Genomic DNA, 21,794 nt, shown 5'->3' with positions numbered 1-21,794 from the left:
TATATACTTACAGCAAAGTTTAGGAAGCCATTTGTGCTTTAATGGAGCTATGTAAGTTCCATAAAAATGTCAGGCCAGGTGTGTCTGAATGGAGCTATGTATGTTCCATAACAATGTCAGGCCAGGTGTGTCTGAGTGGAGCTATGTATGTTCCATAACAATATCAGGTCAGGTGTGTCTGAACGGAGCTATGTATGTATGTTCACTAATACTATCAGGCCATGTGCGTCTGAACGGAGCTAAACATAATAGCTTAATAAGTATTGTGCTGGGCCTTGTGTGCCTTAGCAGAATTATAATTTAATAATGTGCATTATTGTTTAATTTTACTTAAATTTATTATTATTTTAATGAGTTGTAATTCAATTGTCGTCGCCGTTATTATTACATTTTTGACATATAAACTTTTAATATTCATGATTGAATGAATAAGAATATGTATGTCACGGGATTGTATCAGGCCATGTGTGTCTGGTGGAGCTATGTAAGTTCCAAAATTGTAAGGAGACCGTCTGCCGTATTCGAACTTCAAGATATTCACAAGAGATGACACGTACTAGATCCATTCTAGATACGTTATATAGTTTAGATGTCAACTAGTTCTCTTTTGCAGCGCAATTCGGGCAACCAATGTCACTTTTACGTTAAGTAGATAGAGTAAGATATCTATTAGATGTGAATTAGATCTCTAAGTCATATCCTGTGGAAATCGTTCAAGAGTATCTCCAGAATCGCGCAAATGTCAAATTTAACAGGTTAGATCTTAAACACATCGTTATCATATCTTGGTGATGTCTAAAAGATGTCTAATAGATGTTTATGTGTGTCTCATCGTCGGTCTGCTCCAAGTACTTGGCCACTTGACAGTTTTTTGTAAATAATGCCAGTTGTATTTGATTTTCCTGAGGATCAAATGTCTTTAAAGCATGACATTAACCTCCTGAGTCTAAATGTATATTTCAATGTACATATTCATTGCAATCTAACCACCACTTAAAGTAGCATTTCTGTGGCTTAATAGATTTTTTAAACAAACGTAATTCATTCAAATTTACTTATAGAACAAGGTTCAAATAATATGTCGAGAATGTAATTCATTTTCTATGGTCGGTCTAACGAGGACACAAAGGTCAGAAATGAGATTTAAAGTCTGATGTTCGCACTCGACGATTGAAACGCCTCTGACTAAACTGATATTGTGATGTGACGTCACATTACTGTAGTCTGTCTTAAATGTACTCTGAAAAATGGCGTTTATATATATAGTTATTCTACAATTTATTTTTCAATAAAATGTAAGGAATCGAATAATACCTTTGTTCTTTTTGAAAGTACAAAAAAAAATATTTTTGAGACTGGGGTCTTGTATATTTTTTACAATCTCAATATACCTTTTTAAATTCCAATTTCTGATATTGGATGGCTCATTTTCTATCCATTTACCTAAATTTTGTTATAATATTCAACATGTGTCAAGTACCCAATTGGTGACATAGGACTCGCGATGGAACGAGCTACATATACTTAGACCCACTACAACTAAAATGTATTGAGTACGAGAATAGTTATCGATAATTGGACAAATTTTGTTTGTCATTTCAAATAACTAATTCGTTCTTTTGTTTTTCCGAGACAATGGAGAATGATGAGGATACCGAGAGGCAAAGAGGACGGAATCGTAAAAGGAAGGGGTGTGACGATCCGCCGCCTTTCTTCAATGCCAAACGCTGTTACAAAACGGGCTAGGATGTCCTTGCTACAGCGTGGGCATATAATGAGTTCAACCCAGCGCAGTGTTGACTGAGTCGCAGCGCCATTAGACTTGAGCAGGCTACGCTACGTCGCAGCCCGATCTGGTAACGTCACCGGCAGAATCGAAGACTTCACGGCTGGCGCCTGCATACGACAAGCCGGTTACTGGCTTCACGGTAGATGAGATTACTGAAGTTCGTGTCAGAGATAGTGAAAAAGTGAAATTAAATCAGTTAATTATAATAATTCATGGTAATAAATCTTACCCTTAAATGTCATATAAAGTCCTTGCAGTTATAATCATGTCAATAACAATACCAGAGTTTGATTCGTATAGTAAACCACAAAATATTGGAATTTGGCTGCGAATGGTTAATGAATGTTCTAGTCTATATATGAAGTGAATCAGAAAGTTTCGTGTTTGTAAAGTACAAAAGTAATTCGTTGGACAATGCATTCATTTTTATAACAAGTTACCTGACTATGCTTTAACCCTTTTCCTAAGCCCTTTCCAACTCTTAAGAATTACTTAGAAAAGTCATTGATGTTGAAGGCTTGTTACAGAGTCGAGGACTACTTGTCAGATGCGTGGTTCAAACCAGAAACTGTAATAAAAACAAGTAGCAATTAAAATCATTGTATTATGTGTAAAGTTATAGGTGACACATCCTAGGTAACGGGCACATCAAATATTTGATGTAGGTATTGTAAAACAATCAGTCAGATTCATATATTCTCATTTCTTTTATTAATTTTGTGTTCTTATGCTTTTGTAAGAATATGACATAATTTCTGAAAGAGCTGCGTAATTGTACGATTTAAGCACATATACATGCCTAAATTGTTAAATCATCTTTATATATTAAAGAAAAGTACCTACTGTATGTAATTGCATGAATTCTATGGTAATTTAAATTGCATTTTTGGGTTATTAACTCGTAATGCAAGTTAATTATAATTGGGAGGGGTAATCCAAATGCAGTTAGTTCACTAAATTGTGCAAATTTGTCCATCCGTGTACTTATATGTATTAATCTTTTGGACGCCAATGACCAGTATATCCGCACCGCAGGTTCAACGCCAAAGACCGATTAATCGGTCACAGACCACAGAGCAACATAGACCTACGTGCATATGCATAAAGTTCAATTTCAGTTTTGACACTTCGGTGGCTTGGTGTCCGAGCTTTTGTATTTGACACGGCGTCAAAAAGGTTAAGGATAAAACTAAAAATCTTAGGTCTGGCCATTTTACATCCCTTCCAGAAAGTTCCATACGGTTAACATTGACCACCTGGGGCCATTCATTAAAACATGTGGTACAAGGTATATGGCTTCACTAATGTATTTATGTTTGTTGTTTCATGTGTTTGTAAAATCTGTGAAGGACAATGCTTTCAATGTTCTTGAAAGCATATTTTAGATAGCTTTCTTAAATTATTTCTGATAGTGGGATTTTAAAAGTTTTGTGGCCTTCACGGAATAAAACACGTGGGTATAATATAGTGGGGCATTAACAATACCTACTGTTAATGCTACTACTACTCAAATTACTATTTGGCTGTAAGCTTCCAGACGGTTTGGCCATTAAAATCAGCAATTGGTGCTGATGATTTTTCATAATCTCATAAATTTACTCGTAAACATATGTTTTCATAAAGTAATTTGTCAACTCTCTGTTTGAAGCGCATAAGTATGGCTTTGTTTAAGTTTATGCGTGAATTATTCTTATTCAGCGAATCAATTTTATTTATGGTAACTTCTAAAGATAGCATTTTGAGTATCTAAATATAATCGTGCTATCATCAGTGAAAAGTATCATAGAATGTTGTGCAAAAGTAATGGGCCTAGTATGCCTCGAGGCACTCCGTATTTAATTTTTATCATGTTTCGACGAGACACATAAATTACAGTTTTCGATTTAGTACAAATTTTGTTTATTCTCACTATTTGGTTTCTTCCAGTTAAACAAGATTTTATGTGATCACGAATGTTCAAAAAAAAAAACATTAAATCAATTAGATATGGCGTTAGTGCAATACATATACATATAGGTATTTACAACGCCGCCGCATGTGCCGTACAACGTAAATAATAATGTAATGTACCTAATGTTATTGTATTTTTAAATGTAATGCAATATAATCTTAATTGAATGTTATTATAATTTTTTAATGTGTTTGTTGAGATTGTATCAGTTTTCTTATTATTTCATTTTTAGTCATGCAATTTTGACCTGATTTGTGTGTAATTAATTAGTATTTAAATTTGAAAATGTTAAAATGTATTTTTAAGTTTTCATTTTAATGTGACATTGTTATTTTATGTTTTTATCTATTTTATTTTTATTTTTGCCTGAAAGATTTTTGATTGATTAATAAACAGAAACAGTAGTTTAATATATTTCGACAGTCATTAATATATTTCTTTATCTAAACTATAAAAACAGCGTCAAATGTCCACAAGGGATTAAAGTTATAGACCGAATGTGATGATTATTGTAAAATATTCTTTGTTTCTCTTTTCCAATATTGTATGTGTAGTGAAATGTGAATTTATATTGTAGCAGAAATTTAACCATTTGTACTCTGGCACAGCAGTTTTGTTGGTTGACAAGGGCGGCAAATAAAATAAAACGGATGCGCAAAGAATTGACTTTCTATAAATAATTTTAATTTCGCGCCTTTTTCTACTGACAAGTTGAGTATATCGTAAATACATTCGTATCTTAACTTTTTTGCAATATGTTCATAAACGATGCGCTAATGGCGCTAATTACATTGAAATTTCGAACATCTCATTTCGAAACAAAGCAATTCGATATAAGTCGAGATGACGTTTTATTTAATTGAAATGAAGTGTAGATTGCAAATAATTTTGTACCTTCACGTCATTAGTTTCATAAACACTCCTGTTTTAAATAATACCTTTCATTGTGTTGCTATCACATTATCTACTGAGCTTAAGCATTAGACTTAATCATGAGTGCTGAGCTAATGCACCGGGAGTTGCACTTGTACGGATGGCCGAATGTGATGATTCTTTACTAAATGAGGCTAAATTAGAGTAATTATCTTAATATAACGTCGCTTGATGATTTGTAGTGTCGTTTAAGTCAGTTTTAATACCCTGTGTAAAATAGTTTTAATAAGTAATTTAAAAATGATGGAACTTGTATGATTTTTCTTGATGGCAACACTGATTTATGGCTGATCGATGAAGCTGAAATGCTGTAGAGATTTGAAAATATTTCCGAAGATTATTGTTAACGTTAGTTGGAGTAACAATTAGTGATTGTAAAGAAATAATTGTAATGTCCTAACAATGCTATAATAAAAGTGTTTGAAGTTATGTAAAACAGAGTTTGAATTATGAAAATAGTATGTTGTATACCTTATCTCATGGTAAATGCAATTAACAAAACACATTCTAGTTTTCATCAAGTATTAATTAATTAAAATTTAATAAATTAACTCACCTCTCTTAGCGAAGTTGTTAAGAATTCGTAGTGGTATTTTTTTTCAGTGACACGACAACTTTTGGGTTGACGCCAATTTCTTAAAAAACAACCCAATTTAATAAAAATTCAAACTGAAACAGCTCTAGGACTCTTATTTATGATAATATACAGGCAGTGTTTATAAACTACTTTTAGACACTTATTTTACAGGATTTGTGGTTTTTTGTCCCATTACTGGTTCCACGCCCATCATAGGGTACACTACTATATATTTCAGATACATTAACAAAAACTGATAAGGTCAGTGCATGGAAAAGTATGCATGCCCTGGCACAATCGTTGGCGTTGGTGCTTAACAATAAAGAGTAAAGTTTGAAATCTCTCAGAAAACGAGTCTACAAGTAACTGCTGTTGTGATGTTACAGGACTCAAGACGTATGTAAGTTTTTGTTACAAGTGTACCAGTCTACACTTGTAATTTACAATTTTTTTATAAAACGCCTGTTCGATTATGAGTTTAAAACTATAAAACTCCCGTATTTTCGTCTATGGTTGAGCTACAGGCACTTGTACCTGTAACCTGTAAAATTGTAACACAGTACTTTTATAAAACGCAAATTGTAAAAAACGGAGCAAGTGTTGCCAGTAAACGCCTGTAAACTTGTAACTTGTAACTTTATAAAACTGGGCCCAGGTGTAACTTTTCGTGTTATAATTATCTGAATAAAATTTAATTAAACAACTAGTTTGTTGGTGGTTTATCCTAAGTGTAAGAATACAGATATTAATGAACCAACAGCTCTACCGTTAGCAGTCTGAGCTAGAAGACGTAATTTTAGGGTATGTAGGAGTTTTGAGAGAAGAAATAAAACAGCTATCAAGTGGACTCTTGTGTGTTCTTTCCTTTATTACATCCCTAGGTATTATGTAACCAGCCGGGTACATTTTCATAGGTTTACAGGTTACAATGACGGTGTTGCTGGTGTGGGCCAGCTCTTCGCTACCGATCGTTTATCCATATTCACCTCGGTTGACGGTATGTACTTACTGCCGTAATACTGTATGTACTTTCTTTCTAATTATTTATTGTTATATCATTTTATTTTATAAAACCTTAAACATAATTAAAAACAAACTTAGAATAAAATTAACCTAAAATTATAAAACTACCTAAAAAACTAAAACTAATACCTAAAAAAATATATATAAATAAATAAATATTACAGGACATTTTTACACAAATTGACTGAGCCCCACGGTTATATATATAACATAATGTGGGTGATCTAGCCGAATATGTATATATTAGGCTAGATCACCCAGGTCCGAACCCTGTGGAAGGGTTCCCATAAGGCTGGCTGCGGTCCCCCTTTGGATGGCTATGCCGATCCGTTGGGCGAGGAACGAGCCAGCCCTACGGTCCCCGGTGACCTCAAATATTTTTTTAGAAAGTTGCCGAACTAGTTTATGGGCCCCTGGGCACCACGGTCCCAGAGTTTCGGCTGCAAATGCCGCAAATATATGCCGGTCAGTGAGAGCTACTTTCTTTCTTACATACAAAGTTTGATTGCAGGCTCGTTCGACTTCTTCGCCCTGAACCACTACACGTCGCGCACAGTGCGCGCACTGACGCCGGGCGAGCAGCCGGGACAGTACATGTTCGAGAGTGTCGAGGAGGTCGGCGCGGTGCTGGAGGGCAGGGAACAGTGGCCCAGCGACGGCTCAGGGTGGCTCAGGGTAGGTTAGGCTCATGTACACTGAACCACTACACGTCGCGCACAGTGCGCGCACTGAAACCGGGCGAGCAGCCGGGACAGTACATGTTCGAGAGTGTCGAGGAGGTCGGCGCGGTGCTGGAGGGCAGGGAACAGTAGCCCAGCGACGGCTCAGGGTGGCTTAGGGTAGGTCGGGGGTTAGTTCCGTTCATGTACAGTGCAAAGGGGCAGAAAGGTTCTCGAGTGGCGACCAGGTACTGGAAGACGCAGCGTGGGAAGGCCCCAGACTAGAGGGACCGACGATCTGGTTAAAGTCGCGGGAACCTGTGGGTTGAGGGCAGCGAATGACCGTTCCCTGTGGATCCTTGGGGGAGGCCTTTGTCCAGCAGTGGACGTCTTTCGGCTGAGATGATGATGATGATGACAGTGCAGAAGTCGCTCCTTAATTCGCCTTAAGAGGCGGTCCGTGGACGCCCTGGACCACTACACGTCGTGCTCGGTGCCACAGAATAAGTAATGTACCTACTACCGTATACAAAAGACACTTCCTACAAAACCGAAGTTTGACAGCGATTCAGGAACGAATCATGATGTCCCTTTCTAATGTATGGCACTATCACTTTCGACCATTTAAGGTTGTCAAAACTCAAGTCATTATCTTATCTGTGGTCGTGCACGCAAACGGACGTCAAGTTGTGTCAACGCATACCTAAATGCGTCCCCCAGACTGGCCCATTGTGTACAGGGGCCTTAATAATTGCTCGGAGCAATGCTGAGCCGAACGGAGCCGAGAATGCCCGAAGTCAGGAGTGTCTTCCTATTGCCAGCGGCTTCTGACTTGGATGCAATGATATTTTTCAAACGTTTTATTTGTTATATGATAAAGGTGAATCCTGAAGGTTTCCGGCAGAACCTGAACCTGACGCGTCAACTGTACGGCGACGTCCGCGTCCTAATCACCGAGAACGGGTGCTCCAGCGACGACACCTTGAACGACACGGGCCGGGTCCACTACATCCACGACTACTTGGAACAGGTTAGCCTCACCATAGTCATTCACATGTTATACCATGCTGAACCTGACGCGTCAGCTGTACGGCGCCGTCCGGGTCCTGATCACCGAGAACGGGTGCTCCAGCGACGACACCTTGCACGACACGGGCCGGGTCCACTACATCCACGACTACTTGGAACAGGTTAGCCTCACCATAGTCATTCACATATTGTTATACCATGCTGAACCTGACGCGTCAGCTGTACGGCGCCGTCCGCGTCCTGATCACCGAGAACGGGTGCTCCAGCGACGACACCTTGCACGACACGGGCCGGGTCCACTACATCCACGACTACTTGGAACAGGTTAGCCTCCTGAGTAGATCACATGTTATACCATGCTTAACTTGTTCGCCTATTTCTAGAGCCCCTAGTGTACATTTCATTCGATAGCGTGACGTGCGGTCGCGTTTATGTCTATTGTTGTATGGGATTTTGAACAGCGCGCCAAGCGGGGCGATTTAGAAACTTACACGCTATCGAATGTACACTAGGGGTACAGTCAGCAGCAGAAGTCGCTATACACTCGAGGTGCTCAAAGAGAGGTAAACGTTTAAACTGTCAAAGAGTTGTTGACTGTCATGGTAGCATTTACTTGTGAGCGCTCAACATGTCACAAGTATCTTAACAGTCGCTATTCATTAATTTCTACACTTACAACAAATCATTGATACCTTAGCTGTCAAAAAACCACTGGTATCTAAGCGGTCAACGTGTCAAATATATCTGAACAATATGGAAAAATAGACGTTTAAAGCATACATGTATGGTCGTATATTGAATGAATAATAGCCATGCTAATTTCAGGTAAAGCGTTTTGACAATCATCGAAAGCAGTACAGTCTTGTCATCACATACATCTATCTCACGTTTTGCCCTTCAACCATTGACAGGGGTCACAGGGGCCTGTCAGTCAACTTACTGCAAACTATTTCTTTTATTGAATAGAATCATCGAAACGAATGAGTGACACATAGCGAAAACTAACTGAAGCCGAATTTAGAGCCAATTGTCAAAGCACGTTGTGGTCTTGTTACTAAGGCGTTTGCTTTTCAAAGCAGAGACCACGGGTTCAAATCTCAGTCGGACGCACCTAGAGATTACAGCTTTTTTTGGGTTTCATTTCTATTATTAATTTGTGGTTTTATATTAATTTCGCATTAGTTTATATGTTTTTTGAAGATATGTCACATGTAGCGTATGTACGACTTTCTAACAGAACGTTGTAGGTTTGAACCCGCAGTGGGCGTTCCTTAGATTACTCCTGTGCGGAATGCCATTTGATGTTTACTGCTAGGTTATACTAACAATAAGTTCAAAGATATACAGTATGTATCAGAACGAAAGGCCAAGAAAGAGACCCATTAATGTTTAGGTCATACTGAACAACTTTTACTATTGGACCAACCCCGAAAATGCGGAAAAATAATTGGAAGTTTCATACATTTTGCTGGTCTGATATTGAAGTTTTCTATGGGAGAGTAAATTTTTTTCCGGGTCCCATAGTAAAAGTTGCTCAGTATGACCTAACAATTAATGGGGTCTCTTTCTTGGCCTTTCGCTCTGATACCTACTGTATATAACTCCGTATACTCTATCCTCTCTGCTAAGTTGTAAAAACTTCGTCATTCCTATGGTCAACAGTTAGCATGTTGCGTAGGTATATGCATGGCAGTGATGGTTTTATCGCATAGGTACATCTATAAAAGAGGAGGCACCGTTCTTGCGGATCATGAGAGTCATAGTTGGATATGCTTAACACCTTTACTGCCCGTGCTCCTCACGTGGGGCCACGGCTAGCCTCTATTACAAAGCCATAAGGTTTATATGTCAGATTGGGACAGTGAACGTGTTAAGTTCCAATTCTATTATTTTCTCCTTCGTTCTTTGATCGATTCGGAGCATCGTATTTTAGTACTATATAGTATATTTTAGTACAATAAGTGGGCTAAATAAATATATTAACATATAATATGCTCTACGATTTGGAAGAACGGCCGCCTATGACAGTTAAAATAAAAAACCGATCATTCTCGTAGAACCTAAATACTTATTTATTGTCTAAGTTTGACACTTGACGATAAAATACTTCTTTAAGAAAGGAGGTGTCAATTCGTAGTAACTACAGTATTTTTTTAAAAGTTAAACAGATAAAATGTTGATGCTTAGTTACCATTGAAATAACAATTGCTTAGCAACTGGTGGCACCCTGGCTGCTGACGTACGTGATTGGCAGTGCGTGTAGGTATTAATGACAGCAGCTTGAATTTGAGTGCTTAGTTACCACTGACTTTGTAACCGTTATTGACATTGTGATTAAATAAGGGTGTATGTGTTAAAGAAAAACTCAGACGTTAAGATATATGTGACAAACTGAAAGCCTACGCTAAAATGACAACTTAGATGTCCTTATTTTTGTGACGATTAAAGTGTATATGTTTTCTTGGACACCTTGTGTCGTCAAGCTCACCACAGGTTGTTAACCTATCGAATGAGATGATGCCTGTACTGAGATTGGTCAACGATATGTAATCATACGACATACCTATATGAGGCCTGGACGTTAGTGAGATGACGATTCACTCATTGCTGGTGTCCTACTTTATTACCTGCATATAAAATTAGTTTCACCTGATTATCCACCTGGTTTCCTGAACTTCGTAGTCGCCTCCAAACCTCCCCTTATAGCGACCCCATTCCTCACACTAGTTTACCATAAGTTCATATTAGCCATCAACAATTCCCTCGGATCACTGTTCACTCTGATTACTGATATACGCTGTTCACAATTTACAAGAGACACATCATTAATATAATAACACCATAAGAAACTCGTTGAATTGATCCAAAAGCAAAATTCTCCCTCCGTAGATTTGTTCGCACATAACCTCCTCCTTATCCCTATCGTTCGGCGTCTACCCTCTTGTCTCCCCAAAAAATCACCATAACCTAGAAGCGGTTATTTTAACTTAAACGTGACTGCGAGCGCCATCTACCCCATGACGCTGGCAGCTATTAGCCGGTTCGCGATATGTTCGCGACACTCCCGCCCCGCAGGAAGAAGCTACTCTTTTAATTGGAATTAGATGTTCATAGGCAAACATGTAAATAAATCAACAATTAGATGATAAGAACACTAATGTGAATAATAATGTATTTGAGATTTTCATCCTCTGAATGCCTCTCTAGGCTTTGGCGCTGTGAATCGGCATGACCTGAGATTTCGTACAATTTCTGATGATGTTATAGATATGTGCTGAGGTACACCGTTTCTGAGACTGATCCGATTGTTCATCTGTATTTGTGCTGAGCTGATAAAGAACAAGATCCTGAGACTGGTCTGAGCATTCATCAATGTTTGTGCTGAGCTGATTAATAATTTGATCCTGAGATTGGTCTGAGCATTCATCAATGTTTGTGCTGAACTGATTAATAATATGATCTTTGATATGATAATTATATGATTAATTGATATCTGTGCTAAACTAACTGATCTCTGATCTGAGACTGAAAGCAGGATCCTGAGATTGGTGTGAGCGACTAAGCCATCGGATCATCAGACACCGTAAGCACGATGTCTGAGCTGAGCTGAGTAGGATCACGGCTGCGATTTGTCATCTCTGGTCCGTTACTGATCTCTCTGTCTACCTATGACTATTACTATTGTATTTCCCATAATCTCGCGCGTTCAGTTCCAAATTGCTCCAAGCAGTCCTTAATTACAACGTGGCAACACCGATTTCATACCAAACCTAGACTATTAAACTGAAACCCACCATATGACAGATGCATTTGAGATGTGGTACTGGCGAAGAATGCTTGAACGCAGTAGGTGAAATTGCATCAAGTCTCGACGAACCCAACATGAAACCGAGGTTATCCACTATTTGTACTCATCGCGCACGTACTTTCTTCTGCTATCGAGGCAGAAGAGGACCCTATAGTCTGGAGAAGCTCATAATCACTGGCCACATGGCAAGGAAGCGTAGGGATAGGGATGAACGTATGGCCACACGGTGGGCGAACAGAAAAATATTAAAGACAAAGCCACATTACAGGCTAGCATATCTAGGTACTGATGGTGAGCACTGGTGAAGAACCACACAGGACAGGTGTCCAACTGTACACTGTGACTCAAGAGGATAGTGCAACGAATAAGGCTGATAACTGTCTTGTGACTATTGCTCCTGTAGTAGTCGTACATAAAACAAATACCATTTCCTTAACACTCCGATATTTCACAGCAATATTAAAATTAATGAAGACAGATACCTATTGTACTTCATTATATGACATCTGATTTTAATTGTGATTCTGATTCTTGTGTAGCTGCAGCCTGCATTTTATATCTCAATATTCTGATTAAATCTGATAATCAAGCTAACAGTTGATGCCACGATCATAACTACACCAATAATTACTTGGCTCATGATTAATCTCTTCCTTTTACTATAACATAAAAAGTTTAATACTTAATTGAAGTTACCTATCACCCTTTCCTTCCTTCTTCACAGGTTTAAATCAACACATTTTGTGTTAAAAATAATGTTCACTCGCATCACAATGTCTGCTGTGATAGACGACAGACAACTATATACGTTCCAAAGGTAAGCCTTTGCAGTTTTCAATAACAGGCAATACAGGCATTATAACTACATAATATTACAATCACCGAATGTTGGTACACACTGTATTATCTATACTATTTTATTAACATCTAAGCAAAAGCTGTGTTGACAGACGAAATAAGATATTTAGCCAATACGCTGTTGAGCCTGGAATAGATACTATATGATATGATATAAAAAGCTAATTTCTAGCCTAGTGTTGAAATTTATAAAATTATTATTTATTATTAATGTTTCGTCTAGACCGTCTAGTATTATTACAGTTTACCACACAACATCTATCGTGGCCCATTTTTATTGTAAATATGATTTTTAAGGCAAAAGAAACGTGAACAAAATAACTGAAAAGTATGTGAATTGACAGAAACACTTGCTTGCAAACTTGTCATATTTAGCCACATCAAGCGCTGAGTTTGTTTCGGCTCCCCCCACCACTTGCTTTGCACGCAGCGAATACCTGCTATTCCTTTTCGTTACCTATACATAGGTAATATACTCTGTAACAAATGCTCTTGTGTTGACTTAGCGGCCTGCTTCGCAGGCGGAGGTAAGCAACTGAAAAAGGTTCGCCACATGTCTTTGTCATTATACCATCATTTAATTTTATAACTACTTGCACTGAGTGGGATAATGACTACTATCATTGTTAAAAATACTTTATTACATTTTTTTTTTAAATAACCGAATACTTAAGAATTCCTCTTATTCAGAAACCTATCCACCATGGTCTTACTACTGTCTCTATAATTATTATGAATATGTAGGGTCGTATACTTTAGTATTTAGTATCTCGATTGGGTAGGCGATATCAATTAATATGTGTTGCTTGATTCCAATTCATTTAACAAAATCATATTAGTTATGCATGGCTATTCATTAAATTATCTCCCACTCCCTTATCTATTTCTGTTCGAGTAAAAGTAAAGTATGTACTTAAAAAACTTTTTACAAAAAAAAGAAAACCGACTTCAAAAAGGATGAAATAAAATATTATCCTTTTTAAGTCTATGCGTTACCAACTGATATGTTTGAAGTCGGTGCCAAGCCAACTTTTGAAGCATACCATGATTTTGGTGCGATTCGATAAGGTTGTACGTTGGATTGCCTTACACGACGACAATGAACGTACTTTCTGTAGGTACAGTCGACGTTAAAAATATGTTTACACTTTTCGTCTTATTACAAAGGAGTAAGGTGCAAAAGCGTAAACATATCTTTGACGTCGACTGTACCTAAGAACACACCCCAGAACACACGATCAAACCTTCTTGGAACAGTCCGTACCATGTTTGTCGGCACGCAAGCGTGGGATTGGGACTGAGTTATTTCCCGTCCCTTATTCAGAGGACTACATTTCAAAATATAAAACAATTCAAGGAATTTACGTTCTTGCCAAATTTCACCTAAAGCGGTTCAGTTGTTTAGCCAAGTAAAGACGACAAAGAGGCAGACAGAATTACTTACACATTTATAATAGTTATTAGTACAGTTCCAATGGGATTTATAGTCATAAAGCTGATTATTTTTGACGGGTATTGTTACTACTTGGCTTGGCACCGACTTCAAACATATCAGTTGGTAACGCATAGACTTAAAAAGGATAATATTTTATTTCATCCTTTTTGAAGTCGGTTTTCTTTTTTTTGTAAAAAGTTTTTATTTTTCCATTTTTAGTTTTAACGCATTGTTAAGAGCGCGACGCATGAATGAAAAACAACATCATGATTAACACTAAATTCGTGTAGTAACTACTTTAATAAATATGTAATCAGGGATTTTCTCGAGTCCGTCTGGGAAATTATAATTCCTGTCACTACACTAAATCCATCCTTCGCCCCGCCACTGACCCAATCCCTCAACCCCCCGATCACTCTACCTCACAGCGCATCAACCCCTGATCCATAAACCCCTCGACCTTGAACCAGCAGCCCTTCAACCGCCATTCCCCGACCCCTTAACTCCTAACCCTAACCCCCGATCAGTAGCCTTACCAGCTTACCAAAAGTTCGAGATTGAATTATTCGCTAGCGTGTGTGTAACTTACTTTCTTTGCATCTCGCTCGTACTGGCATATTAGTGCGAGCGAGATGCATAAAAAGTAAGTTACGAAGACGTTAGCGTCCGTAACTTAGCGAATATGTCAATGTCAAACTCGTGGTAAGGCTACACTTGCATTACATCAAATTGGCGGTTTTCGGAAGCAAATGCTCGAGTTACTTTAGAAAACACCGAAATCACTTTACACGTGCCTATAAAAACTGAGGAGTTCCCTCAATTCCTCATGGATTCCATCATCAGACCAGAACCAAAAATAATACGGAGACACCTTGGAGGTAACTCCTTCCAAACAAAAAAAGAATTACTCAAATCGGATCACAGGTGCCGGAGTAATCGCCGAACATACTACATTTAAAAAATCATCATCATTATCATCAAAACAATCATCATCATCAGGTGTACTTCATCAAAGTGGTGGTTTTCGGGAGAAAATGCTCGAGTTGCTTAAGAAAACACCCAAATCACCATGTATGTGCCTTTAAAAATTGAGGAGTTCCCTCAATTCCTCATGGATCCCATCATCAGAACAGAACCAAATTAAAATGGGACCAACTCGGAGGTAGCTCCTTTCAAACAAAAAAAGAATTACTCAAATCGGACTACGGATGTCGGAGTAATCGGTGAACGTACATAGAAAAAAAAAAAAAAAAAAATAGCCACAACCGAATACAGAACCTCCTCCTTCTATGAAATGGAAGTCGGTTAAAAAGTATCTTAATCAGTTAGCAGATAATATAGAAACCAGTAGGCCATTCAATAAGTATGCCTTTTATTGGGAGTCTTTTCAATAATAATTTATTTTAGCATTTTTAACCCTTTAGGTTTGGGTCATCGTCTCATCGTATGTACATATATACACAATTCAGAAGTTTCGTTAATCTTTATCGAAGGTTAGCTGGAAGAGATCCCTTATAGGGATAAGTTCGCCTTTGTACTTCCATTACTGTAATTTATTTTTGTAAACCTGTGTTGTGTACAATAAAATGATTACTACTACTACTTTATCTAATCACTAATCTATGGACTTTCCACACTAAGAATCAATGGTTCAGTAATAATAGGAAGTCACTATATCTTAGGGTATTGCTCAAGTGCAAACGTATTGGTGGTGACTTATACTAAACAGTTTTGCCTTTGTCATTTACCGTTATCCAAGTAGATATTTACTGACTCTCTGATAACAATCTATATTGGAATGTTAATTGGGAATAAATTGAGATACTATACTTTGTTACATCAACAGACAAGTCTTTGGAACCTTAATGTAACGCTGATATACGCAATCCATAAGTAAAGTAAGTGAATATTGTTTAAATTAATTCGGCAGTTTTTTATTCGTTTACAATCATTTTACCCGTTTATCTTTCAGAACAGAAATATCATGCATGCCAATTGAGTATGTTACTATTGTTTAATCTAGCGAGTGGCATTTTTGGCACTTTGCTGGTACCATTGGAATGGCTGAGTGATTCTGATTGAGTTCCAATGATGTTCCTAGTCCTTTGAGTTTGAGTAGTATGTACATTGTACGAGTACATATGACATCAAATTGTAATCTGATTTGAATTGCCTCCTGCATTTTCATCCAGGCACATTACAACTAAATTATATCGACTTCTAAGAAACCAATCCGTTACAATTCCTTACGATTGTAACAACAAACAACGACGAGGCAAGGAATTCCAAATTAACATCTTATGATATGAGTGGATCTAGTCCTTCAAACTAGGTGAGTGTAAAATTCGAGTTTTTAAATAAACTCAATGATTCTGATTAAAGCCCAGTGAAAATATGGATCCGCAAAACATACCATTATAATAGCCTGGTTTGCTTGTCTGGAAGATATCAATCTTTTAGCGATAAGACCGCCCGTTCTGCACAATAGTATAAGTGATGTGTTAAGTTCCTTTACATATGTAAAGAATATTGTGTTGTTGTAAAAATATTGATCATATAAGTATAAGGCTAATACGTTAAACATGATACATTCGTTTCATGAAAAGATACGCAGTATAAATTGTTGTCAATTCACCACGCTTGCGCTCACAACTAGTTTAATCATGGCTGAGCTGATAATTTGTGATGAAGCGGGTATTCTGCAAGCAATGCATGTTCTAGAAAAGCATGCAATCCAATAAGAATTAACTTGGCGTGGAACATCATGATCACAAAATATTGTTTATCACCAATTTAACTAGATACCGATGTAATAGAAAATACACAAGATCGGAGGTCAGACCTAAACTGGTTTGTAAGCAACAACAGTTGGTAAGCCATAATATCAACTACCCGCATTAAAATAAACTTTCAATTTGGTTCTAAAACTATTCGGCCACACAGAACAATGAATGTGAGATTATGATTATGATTATATGATTATTATTTTAATATTAAGATCTTAACTCCTGCAACGTTACAAACAAAATTGCAAAGGCATAGATGCCAAAAAAAAATCGAGTATAATTATTTTAACAGATCTAATCATTTATGCGATTTCTTTTATGTCTTACATTGAATTGTTTGAACATTACATTTAACATTGAAATATGAATTTATATATATATATTTTTTTTATAAATGTAAATATAAAATGTTTGTTTAGTTATAAGTACATCCTCTGTTTTATAAGCTGTGTTACTGACTATTATTATACCATGCTATGTACTATTCTGATCGCCTGCCGAGCGCGGGCAAGTTAATGGCGCACCCGAGCTAGCTCAGTAACCATGATCTCCAACACACATAGTCGCTACGCATTCCGCGATCTGTAGTACTGGTTAGCCTGAGACCTCGCGCCTGCGCTCGCGCATGGGAACTAATATAAAGCGTACTTACTTGTGTAAGTTGCTGCGGGCAAAATAAATAAAAAATGTATACCTACCTACATATATATTATTTTTGAGTCAATTTTGCAAGAACTTTTCACTTAATATTATGTAACAAATAAAAATGTACTCGGCAAGATAATTAATTCTTAATATAAGTATGTTAACTCATGTAAGTGAATTGTAATATTCTTATGAGTATTAAAATTTCTTTAAACCTAATTAAATTACGAAAAAGGTCCTAATCGTCACTTAAGACCCAATTTAAAAACAGATGTACTAATAATAATGCAGATGTAGTAATGTTAAATTGTTGGTCAACTGCATAATTTGAATCTTCTAGCTCAGGTGATAGAGTCGTTGTTTGAGAGGATCCATGCTGGTTCACAAATCGACCAGCAAACTTTAATTCAAAATGTATTTATATCGACCGGGATATGAACCGTGATTACCTTTCCCTTAACCGTGAATCATTTAAGACTTATTTGATCCAAAATGTCGTAAATTTTTATTAGTGCATGATTTTATCAAAGATTGGTCAGGTAACTAAATCTAAACAAGTAAAGCAACTTGTCAACTACATCATCAAACATAATAAATATCAAAATGAAACTATGTTCTTGTGAACATAATCATAACAGAAACCTAAATATAGATTACGATTAAACCTCCTGTTCAACTTAAACTTATTAGGCATGAGCGGGTATGGTAACGGTACCAATCATATGATATTTAAGAGAACAATGAGATTATTCACAACTTTGAGAAAAAATCAAGTTATGTTTATCAAATATTGGCTTCTTCACCTTTTCTTTGATACATGACATATATGTATTTCAGTTTCTATTGGATTATTACTGATACGTGTAAAGTTTCTACTGCTTAGGGCGTTCAAACTTGAGTTGAATGTCCATTTCGTCCCCCACGTTTTTAGACATGTTCAATGAAAAATGTACGTAATGGTTGGTTTCAAAGTAATGAAATCTGAGACTTAAGCAGTTCCATGGCTCTTGTTGAAGGTAGTGTTACTAAGCTAGTGTTTAAAAACTGATTACAAACACCTCTCTGACAGAATTTATAGTAAACATACCAATATTGTACTATCTTTTCTGATGTGACAATCTTTGCCACTCTCTCATTCTTATAACATAGAAATGTTGGAATACTGAGCGTTGCGACTGGTTCAAGGCACGTAGGTTAAAAACAAACTTTGCAGCCCTGGTGACACAAACATTTTTATCACATCAACCAGTGACAAATACTTGCTGTGAAACGTTAAATATATAACTTAATGCTTTCAAATACATATTTTTATCATTCCAAACCATCACTTGGAATTCCATTCTACTGCTTATCATGAGGAATCAACTCCAAATTTGCACTCTATAGGACTGATTAATTAACACACTGCTTTCAAAGATTAAAGCGAGCTTTTTAGTATTTTGTATTACAAGAAGAATTTTTGAAACTATATTATTGCATTTAAATAATATACCAAGGAAATTCATGTGTTTAGATACCTTTTTTTAAACTATGTATATATATTTACTGACATTTACAATCTCTTGTATATCAAAGAGCAAGAATGTTCAATAAAATGTAGGCACTTAATTGCATATGTGCTCCGCTGAAACACAAACATATTCGCCAGCTTAACGCCTTTTTGCAAAAATAGGATTACATAAATATGGGCTTCATTTCAAGCCTGAAAAAAAACATTAAATTGACCTGAACCAACAAAAAAATTAACTCTTAAGTTGTACGTGCATAATTACATAAATTGACTTTTCATATGTTACTTTTGATGATGATTATGCATGTGCATAAATAATCCCAGCATCTCCACCATGTCGTCAAGCTCACCACAGGTTGTTAACCTATCGAATGAGATGATGCCTTTACTGAGATTGGTCAACGATATGTAATCATACGACATACCTATATGAGGCCTGGACGTTAGTGAGATGACGATTCACTCATTGCTGGTGTCCTACTTTATTACCTGCATATAAAATTAGTTTCACCTGATTATCCACCTGGTTTCCTGAACTTCGTAGTCGCCTCCAAACCTCCCCTTATAGCGACCCCATTCCTCACACTAGTTTACCATAAGTTCATATTAGCCATCAACAATTCCCTCGGATCACTGTTCACTCTGATTACTGATATACGCTGTTCACAATTTACAAGAGACACATCATTAATATAATAACACCATAAGAAACTCGTTGAATTGATCCAAAAGCAAAATTCTCCCTCCGTAGATTTGTTCGCACATAACCTCCTCCTTATCCCTATCGTTCGGCGTCTACCCTCTTGTCTCCCCAAAAAATCACCATAACCTAGAAGCGGTTATTTTAACTTAAACGTGACTGCGAGCGCCATCTACCCCATGACGCTGGCAGCTATTAGCCGGTTCGCGATATGTTCGCGACACCTTGCCCGCTCAGGTATATCTGCTGCTGACTGTACTGTAGACATCGCAAAGTTAAACGAATCTAAAGTTGCCCCCCTCCCCCCGCCCCTAAAATCATGCTTCGAATGACCCCGTTTCCTCCTACGTCATGCTACCATCATCCGATGTCCAGACCCCCCCCCCCCTAATTTGAAATGACGTAATTTATGAATAGCCCCCAGGCGGGTTATATTTTTTAACCGACTTCCAAATTTCAAAGAAGGAGGTTATCAATTCGGTTGTATGATTTTTTTTATTTTTTTTTTATTTTTTTTTATGTTTGTTACTCCATATCTCCGTCATTACTAGATCGATTTTGAAAATTCTTTTTTCGATTGAATGTATATGCATACAGATTGGTCCTGTTTTTGTCAAAACCCAGTTCTGATGATGGGATCCATGAGGAATCGAGGGAACTCTTCAAATCTTAAAGGCATACATATAGTGATTTTTGGGTTTTTATCAACAAATCAAGCATATACACCCAAAAAAGTGACATTTTATGAAGTGGAACTGCTGATGATGATCAGAACGGAACTCTTTAACGACGCATAGTTCACGGTTGGCGATTTGTCCTCTTCGTTACGTTCGTTAAGCAAGTTAAGTTTTTAAGCCACATTTTTGTCAAGCTCGAGTTCTGATGAAGGGATCCATGGGGAATCAAGGGAACTCCTCAAATCTTAAAGGCATGGGTATAGAGATTTTTGTATTTACCTCAGAAAATCAAGCATTTTCATTAAAAACTGTTGCATTTGATGAAGTGGAACTGCTGATGATGATCAGAACAGAACTCTTCAACGACGCATAGTTCACGGTTGGCGATTTGTCCTCGTCGTTATGTTTGTTAAGCAAGTTAAGTTTTTAAGCCACATTTTTGTCAAGCTCGAGTTCTGATGATCGGATCCATGAGGAATCAAGGGAACTCCTCAAATCTTAAAGGCATGTGTATAGAGATTTTTGTATTTACCTCAGAAAATCAAGCATTTTCACGGTTGCAAGCATTTTCAACGACGCATAGTTCACGGTTGGCGATTTGTCGTCGTCGTTATGTTTGTTAAGCAAGTTAAGTTTTTAAGCCACATTTTTGTCAAGCTCGAGTTCTTATGATGGGATCCATGAGGAATCAAGGGAACTCCTCAAATCTTAAAGGCATGCGTATAGAGATTTTTGTATTTACATCAGAAAATCAAGCATTTTCATTAAAAACTGTTGCATTTGATGAAGTGGAACTGCTGATGATAATCAGAACAGAACTCTTAAACGACGCATAGTTCACGTTTGGCGATTTTTCCTTTTCGTTATGTTCGTTAAGCAAGTTAAGTTTTTAAGCCACATTTTTGTCAAGCTCGAGTTCTGATGATGGGATCCATAAGGAATCGAGGGAACTCCTCAAATATTAAAGGCATACGTATAGATTTTTTTGTATTTTCGGACTCTGACCCGGTCTCGGACCCGGACCTTGACCCAGAAAACCACTATGATACCTTAACTAAATAAACAACTATGATTACCTACCATAAAATTAATGTAGGTATAAAGTACGATGATGCCAATCTTACTAGCCCCTCCCGCTTTAACCCCCGTACACCGTACGGCATGCGCCATTAAGTGGGTTAGGTTAGGTTTGAACTGCGATCCTCACAGAACCGAACAAGGATTAGGTTAGGTTAGAACTGCGAGCCTTACAGAAACGAAATGCTACTTGAAAAGTGGGTTTGATTAGGTTCGAACTGCGACCCGCACAGAACCGAACTGCTGTCTGAGGAGTGGGTTAGGTTAGGCTAGAACTACGACCCTCATGGCTCCTCTTCACGATGGGCCAACGCCGGCCCCTCCAAGGGACGCATTT

General features: G+C 37.4%; 1 protein-coding gene across 1 annotated transcript in view; it reads left to right on the top strand.

The window, feature by feature from the left end:
• The window catches only part of LOC134674154 (myrosinase 1-like), a 39,177-nt gene that overhangs the window by 14,365 nt on the left and 3,018 nt on the right, over window positions 1–21,794 (top strand). The window contains exons 10-11 of the mRNA XM_063532209.1: window positions 6,785–6,948; window positions 7,813–7,962. Coding sequence (XP_063388279.1) covers window positions 6,785–6,948; window positions 7,813–7,962 — 314 coding nt within the window. The remainder of the gene's footprint in view (window positions 1–6,784; window positions 6,949–7,812; window positions 7,963–21,794) is intronic.

The sequence above is a fragment of the Cydia fagiglandana genome, chromosome 19, assembly GCF_963556715.1.
Source record: "Cydia fagiglandana chromosome 19, ilCydFagi1.1, whole genome shotgun sequence".
In the NCBI taxonomy this organism is placed as follows: Eukaryota; Metazoa; Arthropoda; class Insecta; order Lepidoptera; family Tortricidae; genus Cydia; species Cydia fagiglandana.
This window is presented reverse-complemented; position numbering and strand designations above follow the sequence as displayed.